The sequence below is a fragment of the Netta rufina genome (assembly GCF_964035555.1).
Source record: "Netta rufina genome assembly, chromosome: 25".
Taxonomy (NCBI): domain Eukaryota; kingdom Metazoa; phylum Chordata; class Aves; order Anseriformes; family Anatidae; genus Netta; species Netta rufina.
In genome coordinates, this window is record NC_140149.1 from 7,794,709 (window position 1) to 7,804,044 (window position 9,336).

General features: G+C 45.3%; 1 protein-coding gene across 1 annotated transcript; it reads right to left on the bottom strand.

Annotated features, from left to right (window-relative positions):
• Positions 1 to 255: 255 nt before the first annotated feature.
• DLAT (dihydrolipoamide S-acetyltransferase) lies at positions 256 to 8,582 on the bottom strand. Its single transcript, XM_084301421.1, has 14 exons — positions 8,257 to 8,582; positions 7,609 to 7,710; positions 7,159 to 7,283; positions 6,879 to 7,035; positions 5,672 to 5,798; positions 5,209 to 5,402; positions 4,521 to 4,683; positions 4,237 to 4,304; positions 3,853 to 3,945; positions 3,654 to 3,761; positions 3,105 to 3,220; positions 2,667 to 2,829; positions 2,377 to 2,513; positions 256 to 1,907 (listed from the first exon to the last, which is right to left on the bottom strand). Exons 1-14 carry the CDS (start codon positions 8,485 to 8,487, stop codon positions 1,778 to 1,780), a joined length of 1,914 nt encoding a protein of 637 aa, XP_084157547.1. The 5' UTR covers positions 8,488 to 8,582; the 3' UTR covers positions 256 to 1,777.
• Positions 8,583 to 9,336: the final 754 nt, after the last annotated feature.

The following is a 9,336-nucleotide window of genomic DNA, read 5'->3' on the forward strand; positions in this document are numbered from 1 at the left end:
CTATTTAGTGTTCGTCACACAGGAAGAAATCAGTACTTTCTTTAGCCAGAACCTGAGGTACCGGTGAACACCGAGCAAGAAAACTGGGAAGGTTCAAGTTTGCTGCTATCTTGCAATCCTTGTGATTACAATTTCGGGTTAATAGGGTGAGTTTCACCATCAGACTGAAAGGCTGAACAGCTCTAACTGTGCCATAGCAGTATGACAAGCCACACAGAGGACTGAAGAGAAAAGCACTGGAACATGTTTTAGTAGTTGTCAATTCCAAACATTTAATAGAACAGAGGTTCACTAGAGCAACTCTGGAACCGAGATATTTTAGATCTTTAAAAAAAAAAAAAAAAAAACAAATTTTAATGCATTTTTTTTTTTTTTTTTTTTTTTTGCTTAAGCCAGGCATGAAAACCAGCTATCACAGCAACCAGACATTAAATAGTTCCCACAAAAATATTTAATTTCCACAGTATTTTCTTCCAATATCTTTAGTGAATTTTGTAGCAGAACTTTACAGGAGACAGTACTTAATGCAATATACAGAAAAACAGATTAGCTTTATCTTTTTGTTTTGTTTTGTTAACTTCTCCCCCTGTTGAATTCTCCCGGTCACTTTGTAATTACTGCACAATCCTCCTTTTTACATGAACATTTCCAAGTGGAAAGTGGAATTTGAGAATGTTCAGCACTGCACCCCTTTCAGGATACAATGACTGGGGTAACTGGACACAAGTCCAACAAACTACTTAAGCATTTTACATACAATATATACATGGATAGCACATTCTGCAGTTTACTGAGGCTGGGACAACATAGACAAGTAAGGGAAGAACTGCAGCACCAGTGACTAACGCAGAGCTTCCTATGTTAGAATGCCTGAAAAAAACTTTCAAACATTCGAGTCCCCACATGATTAACATCCACTGGTGGCACTATTATCATGTGTGATTTGCCTATATGGGTTCCAACACACAAAGTCTCTTGAATATTCTGCAAAACAGTTACTTCCATGGCATCGTAGCCTGATACTAACTTAGCAAGAGGAAAAGCAATTAAAGAGTCTTCATATGAAAAGCACATCTAAGTGAAAGTCTACAAAAAGACAGCACACTCCCTGTGGTATCTGAGAGCTGTGACACCACAGGTATCAGTGCTCTTTCACCTTTAAAGTGCTCAAAAGGGATCCCAAAGCTGAGAATGTCCAAACCAGTGCCAAATTCCAAGAGTTTTGGAATGCTAACACTTGGCCTTTGAGAAACCATTCCCAGGGGCTTCAGTTCCTTAGTGCATCTGTCATTGTCACCCACCCCAGCAGAACAGGATAATAAGGGAATTCACCTACTACCTTGCACGTTATGGTTACCATCTCATCTGAACTCCTGTGAAGAGATGCTTGTAAGTCAAATTTCGGAGAACACTGAGGTCATGAAATTACCTGGTATGCACCGTGCCCCCTCCTTGTTCAATCTAGTGTAGAAGCAGGTGCAGTTTGCATTCTGCCTGGATCATTTGTAAATCTGGGATGCTTAACTGCTTTGGAAGAGTTTGCAAGTTCACTAACTGTATAAAAATACAGTATAGCTGTAATATTGCTTTGAAAAGCATTTTTGCAAACTTTTGTTTCTGTACAGACTGGTAATAACATTACCAGATAATATAATACATATTTAAAATTAAAAAAAAAAAAAAAAGGAACTCTTTAATAAGTCTGAACACTAAAATCTAAATAGCTTGTTTAAAACAAAACAGTGTGACCCAGGAAAACGTTGCTTGCATGGTTAAATTATAGCAGCATGGTTACTGGCTTCTCAAGGAAATTCTTGAATTCAGCAAGCCACTGTGCTCCAACTGCTCCATCTACAACACGATGATCACAGCTAAGTGTAACGGACATCACACTGGCCACATCAAATCTGACAAAAGAAAAAAAAAAGTTAACAGAATCCTCTGCAAATCACTGTCAAAGCAGCTTTATCTCACACAGGGCACTTGAATTATAACCCACCCCTTGAGCATTCCTTAAATACAAAATTAACCACGTAGCTAAACAGGAACAGATGCCTGAACTGTTGTGTATCTCTTATGCTTTTCCATACCTTATTCCCCAACCTGCCCCCCTTCAAAGAAAGGGTCAGCCTTTACTTAACTTGGAAGCTGTGAGAACAAACATGGCAGATCATTTATCAGTCACTGCAACAGGCTCACGTAAACATTAGGAGAAACATACATCTCCCTATTCTTCAAAAGGTGTTGAAAGCACCATGTCAACAACTAGTAACTATTCTTAAATAATATATCTATTGGAAGTGTTAGAAAACTAGCTGTTATTTCAGAATTTTAATTTCAAAAGCTCAGTTCATGCAGAACCTGATGAATACTGACCCTTTCTCATTATCAGCTGGCACTAGCCTTTTCTCTGAGGAACCAACTGCAAGGATGCAGGCTTGAGGTGGATTGATTATGGCAGAGAAATTCTTAATCCCATACATTCCTAAATTGGAAATCGTGAAAGTACCACCCTACAAGACAAAAACATTCACAGAAAACTCAGAAAAGCTGTTTCAAGTGGAATATTAATGAACACAACTGAAACATCACAAAACAGACTGCTTGTTCTGAACGGGGACAGAAGACAAGGGCAGCAGTTATTACTAGCAACTGCAGTTCCTCACCTGGAATTCATGTGGCTGAAGTTTACCTTCTCGGGCTTTAGTGGCCAAAGAAACCACGTCCTTACTGATGGAAGCCAGGCCCTTTATGTGTGCATTGAACACAATAGGTGTTATAAGGCCTGCAGGAGTACTCACTGCAACGCTAACATCCACTACGTGATTTCTGCAAGACACAACACAGATGCCAGTTACTCTAGCAAGACACAAAGAATTTCAGGTGTTAAGACAACTCTACGTTAATATGTGGTCTGCAACAACTGTTTCAGCTCACACTAGCCTCAGTCTCAATATTCTTAGCATTTTCATTAAACCCTCTCAACTGTTGCATTATACCTGCTCCCCTCCCTCCTCAACATCCCACCAGCAGATCTGCTACTTTGCCATCAGCTCTCTACTGAACAAATAAAGTTTCCGGCTTCGACCGTACCATAAACTTACTGCCTAATAACTGTGTCCATCCACGAAGAATTTGCCTCAGGCACCTTCAAGCATGCCAGAGCAGAAGCTTTAATTATGAAGTCATTGACAGAAAGCTTAATGTTATCCGAGACCTCCTGCAAAGGAAGAGATTTGAGGTGTCAGTTTGTCCCTTGCATGTTAACTGAAATAATTTGGATAGTCACTGTCGTGCAGCCTTGTTTTTTCTTATTTTCTCTAAACAATCATTCTACCTGTAAGCATTAATATTTGAAGTGCCAAGATGATTTAGGAGGTGGATTAGGAGTTTTTATATCCTTCATAATCTAAGAAGACACCATTATTTGAAATGGCTGTTTTTCCCCAAACTTGTCTTAGAATTAACATTTTGTTTAAATTTTATTTTTTATTTTTTTTCACCCTCAAGGAGAATACTAAGTGGCCTTCTCAAGGAAGTTAGAAGTCAGTGCACAGTACCTTGGTAAAAATTCTTGTTCTGTCACTGACAGTCCAGAACTGATGCAGTTTTCCCCCAACCCTAATCTTGCCACGACTCCCCAAATACTTGACCTGATTGAGTTCTTTCCTTAGCACCAGTACTTTTCCCATGTTCACATCAATAGAAAGGTAGTAGTGAGGTATTGTTTGTTTGGATTGCATCAGTCGTTGAGCAATAACCTGTGGGTACACAACAGAAATGACAGAAATAAATGATTTCAGACAATTTATGACTGCAAATAATGATGTCAGGGAAGTAAAATCTTCTCACCCTCCGAATGTTGCTGATAGGGATATCCGTGAAGGTCCCCACTGGTGCTGCTGCAACTGCAGCAGCTGCAGGTACTGCTTCTGCTGCTGGAGCCTGCAACCAGAGAAAGACAGCACAGTTCACAGGACTGGCCCAACACCAATCGCAGAGTAGTTCAGTAGGTAGAACAAGAGCTGAGGCCATGCCCTCTCTTGCTTGTGAGCAGCAGACATTTCCACTCTCCAGCCCCACCTCTGATCCCCAACTAGGTTCATTATAAGCCCTACAATTGATTATTAAATCACACACATTAAATATTACACACGACTCTGAAGTTCACAAAGCGCTAAGTCCTGCTAGATGATGGTTCCGCATCCCATTCTTACAGATCTCAGACCTACTCACTGGAGCAACCTTTGGCGGCACAAATGACTCCACATCTTTCTTTGTGATTCTACCATCTGGTCCAGTACCTAAAAGCATCAAAGGAAAATGTAAGAGGATTTCAGTTAGTTGCAACAGGGCATCACGAAGCTCTGTTCAGAGATATAAGTCACTAACAGTCCCTGGTGGAGAAAGCTGCACAGTGAGGATCTTCTCGATACAGAGAAAAGAACAGAACAAGCAAGAACACACCCGGAGAAACAGATACTTAACAGAGAGAGCAAGAAAGGCAAAGGGCACTTTACCTTTCACTTGTGCAAGGTCAATCCCTTTTTCTGCTGCCAGTTTCTTCGCCAGGGGACTAACCACGATCCTCCCTTTCCGGGGAGGTGGCCCAGCTGCAGGGACTAGTGGAGTGGAAGGAACAGCAGGCTGAGGAGGAGGAGCAGCTGCAGCAGGAGTTGCCACCTCAACAGAAGAATCAAAGCCATTAGCTCTGTGATTATTTTGCAAACACCTTAGAGGTTTCACTTCAGTGCCATAAGAGAACAAGACCATGTAATTAACAGTCAAGGGAATAACAAGAATAGTCTCCAACCTGAAAGTACTCAGAGAAGTTTCCCAGCACCAGAAATTAAATCGGAAACTTTCCCATGCAGAACACCAACTACAACTGTTGAACTATACATCAAAATGGTGAAATAAGTAATTTATAGTCCAAATTTTCAGGAAGGATTCATTAGAACCAGTACAAGCAACAGGCTGGAGAAGAGACCATATCAAATGATAACCTGCTCCAGTTTTCACAGGGCAAAGCAGATGACATCAGAAGTGATCTATTCTCAGTGCACGTGTTAGCCTGGCATTCAGAGGATCACAGACATTATTACTGGAGTCAAGACTTCTCAGTCAAACCAACAGAACAGTTTAGCTCCAACCAGCAATTCTCAGCAGTCCGCATAACTTCCCTCCCTGGCTAAGAAAGGCCCTTACTGGTGGAGGCGGAGGAGGAGGAGGAGGAACTTGTGCCTTCATGTCAGCTACTGCAGTCTCCTGGTAGTCAGCAAAGGCTGGAATATCAGCCTCTTTCTCCACAATGATGCAGAGGGTTGTTCCTAATGGCACGTCTCTTGTTCCTTCAGGCACCAAGATTTTTGCCAAGTAGCCTTCCTCCTGCACTTCAAAGCCTGAAAGAGAAAGAAACAAAACTGGTTTGAAAAAGAAAAATCTTCTCAATGAAACAGGTAGGGAAACATCTTTGTGCACTGTATGTTACTATGAGGGACTGATGGCAAAAGAGGTGTTTTTACAAGTTCGAGCAGCATAAAAAAGTAACCCTTTTTCATTGCTTCACATCTTCACGTCCTGAGCAGCCAGAGAACAGGTAAAAGAGGCTACTCTGAATCCTCTCCTTTTAAGGGGCCATCATCCATTCTTGGCTTTGGAGTTGACTCACCTATTGTGGCTTTATCTGTCTCAATTTCCGCCAGTAAGTCTCCCTCATTCAGTTTTTCCCCAACTTTCTTCTCCCATCTCTGCACTGTGCCCATTGTCATGGTAGGTGACAGGGCAGGGAGAGTGACCTGTGAAGCCAGAGAATACAAGTGCATCAGATGCTGGTAATCCAAAAGGGACAGGAACATGATTCTTACTCTTGGCCAAATGATGTCAACCTCAAGGAGCAGCCAACCTTTAATGTACTCTTAGATCTTGACTCTGCTACAGCAAAGCACAGTCGTCTGCTGTATCTCTGGTTTGGCTTCTTTTATCAAGGAAAGAAAGCGAGCAAAAGAAAAAAAGAAGAAATCTATACATCAAGGTCATTAGCAGCACCATCACATTGGGAATCTAAAGAGACTAAAAGGAAGGCTGAAGCAAGACGCTTTGTCTTTGACAAATATATCTGGCCCCTGTAAAAGCTATACAGACTTGTCCTCCAATAAGCACTTAAAAGGTGCTGTAGGTTTACACGTGCATTTTGCAGTGCAATAAACATAGCACATGTGATTACAGCTTTAGAGCAGAACTGGACAGATAAGGCAAGTGAGGGAAATCAAGTTAAGTAGCTGAAATTCAACTCAGATCAAGAAGCAAAATGCAGTCAGATCAAGAAGCCTTGGATTAGATCCCTATTCAACTACTGATTTTTTGTAACATCTCAGACAAATGAGCTTCCACATGTCTCAACTGTGTAACTAGGACACTATTTTCAAGTTTTCTATATCAAAGGAATGTCTACCATTACGACTCACAAACACATCTGGTGTGCTCACTAGAGTATCACAGAATGGAGTTCTGCTCCAAGACCTGAGCAGGGCCTTCAGAGCATATTCACATAAAGTACAAGGCTTGTATATACCAGAACTGTTCAAATCAGACAAATGTAACATTTTTTTCTAGCCTGCAAATGAATCCTGGAGAAATAGGTCTCTCCGACAGGGAGCTGGGACGCTAAAACAATTTTCAGAAAATAAAACACTTTCTGGGACCTCCCCAAACACCTGCTTAAAGCATGCAACAATTCAAGGGGCTTGCACTTCTGCACTTACACCTTATAACCTCCCACTCCCAACAGAGCTTGTGACAAAACCCCCTAGAGCTAGCAACGCCAAAGACAGACAAAGAGTGCAACAAACCTTAAATCAGCAGCAATGCTCCCTTACCTGCATGTGAGGAGGGTAAGAGCTGCCAGGAGCCTGAGGAGAAGGCTGAGGTGGGGCTGAGGGAGCTGCAGCTGGAGGGGGAGGCACTGAGGCTGCAGGGGGCACAGACGCTGCAGTATCCAGAGTATAGTTTTTAAAGGCATCAACATGTTCAGGCCTAGGAAAAAAAACGGAACATAATGGCCAAACCAGTCTGGTGACTGTCTCTTAACCTTCCACATAGAGCACCCAAGAAGTCCCAAGAGAGAAAATTCAACTCAAGGGTTAGCAAAATACCTACTTTTCTACTGTGATACATATTATGGCCCCAATAGGAACATCTCTTGTTCCTTCTGGCACCAGGATCTTGGCCAAGTAGCATTCCTCCACGCTCTCAAAGCCAACTGTTGCTTTGTCTGTCTCCACCTTTGAGAGAGAACAGGATATTGTTAGAGCAAAATAAAAGTCAAGTGAGCTCAGAGCCCTGCAGTCTGGCAGTGTAGGGTCGTAATGCACAGAGTACTGGCAAAGTCACCCTGTCCCACCAGCTATGGGAAAGCATGGTTTCAAACACATTGTGTTCTTCGTGCTCAGAGGGGTGAAAAGCGGCAACCAACTCTGAAAAGCTGCCGGTTGCTTGTTCCTAGCAGCGCCTCCAAAACATGGGTTCAGGTGAGGGCAACCAGGGACAGAACCCAGAGCATATAAAATGCCCACTAAAAACGCAGCACAGCTTCTGCCCTCAGAATACCTCTGCGATGAGCTCCCCTTCACCGATCTTGTCACCTTCCTTCTTCTCCCAGCGCGCGATGGTGCCCATCTGCATCGTGGGGGACAGTGCTGGCAGGGCCACCTGCGAGGAAAAGGGAAGCTTTAAAACCTGTGCAGCCCTGGCTGTAGGGACCCCACTCAAAGGACAGGGACAAGGCATCGAGGAGAAGCTGTCTGCAACCCCTGGTGGGTCAGGACTGCCTCCAGCCTGCAGGAAAGATCCCAAAACCAGGGTGTCAGGGGAGTAGGCGCAGCAGGGAACCCAGAGAGGTTCAGTGAAAAGGGGATAATGGTGAGGGGGAACCCGACAGTGCTTCCAGGGTCTGGTGTACGGCAGTTGCAGGGCTTGGCGTGCAGGGGTAGGGAATGAAGGAGAGGCTCAGGACAAAGCACAGAGGTACAGGAGCTGAGGGAGTGCGAGAGAGCCTGGAGTACCCTGGGGCAAGGAGGGCAGCTGGGAAGGGAAAGAAAAAAGGGAAGGGATAAAAGGAAGGAAAGGAAGGGAGAGAAGATAAGAGAAAGGAAAATAGAAGGGAAAGGAAGAGGGGAAGGGGCAGGAAGGAAAGGAACGGAGACGAGGAAGGAAGGCAGGCGAAGGGGAAGGGAAGGTCGCGGGGCCGCCTCTCACCTTCTGGTGTGCCGGCAGGCTGCAGCAGCGCCTGGGCCCAACCCGGGGCCCGGCTGCGGGCAGGAGCCCCCGGGGCCTGCGGGCGGAGCCACCCAGCACCGGGCCGCGGCCCGGAGCCCCCGCCCGGGCCCCCAGGGCCGCGCCGGGGCCGATGGCGGCGGCGCTGAGCGCTCGGCAGCCCCGCGCCAGGCCGGCGGCCGGGGCGAGGCGTCGGGCCACCGCCCGCCACATGGAGCCGCAGACTAGAGCCGGGGCCCCGGCGCTCGCTGACCTCCCACTTCGGGCACGGCCCTGCCCGCCTCGGCTCGGCTCGGCTCGGCACGGCACGGCACTGCCGGAAAGCGCCGCGGGGCGGGGCCTCCGCGGAATGGCGGCGGGGGGGGCCCTGAAGGACGGGTGCTGAGGGGAGCGGGGCTGGTGCAGCGCTGCGGGCAGCCGTGGGAGGTGGATGGTCCTCAAGAGGGGGATTTTCTCGGGGTTCGGCTGGATAAAATCCCCGTTTAGCTCCAGTTAATCTCCCTCCTCACCCCAAGCCCCCTCATCCCACACGCCTCACCGAATAAACCCACGGAAGCAGAACTTTACTTCTTTTCAGCACCACCGTAAAGCTAGCCCTAGAACAGCCCCTGCTCATCTCAGTGATTTCTGCACGACTTTTACTTTTCACAGCTATCTTTCCCTTCACAAGCACTGACCAGTCTTAGTTTGCAAACCCCGCTTTATTGAGATCAGGGCTTGGGCTGCTAAAACCAACGTTTATGTATCTGGGATGGCAGGAGGTTAGGTACACAGATAAGGTTTTCACCTTCCTTGACAGGCTTGAGACCCACCATTCATTTTAAATGACGAATGCAAACTCTATGGAGTTTCTATGAAAATATAATTTTACACATACCATGTGTTACATAACCAAGTTACAAGTATAGGAGCAGGAAAGTAACTTTGAAGAGAGTTGGGTAGAAATAAACGTTCAAAACAGCAAAAATGCAGGTCCTGGGTATGACATTAAGAGCATATTCCCAGAATAAATTCACTACAGTCAGTGTTACAGTAGTGTCAGCCTGATGTAAAAGCAACAGC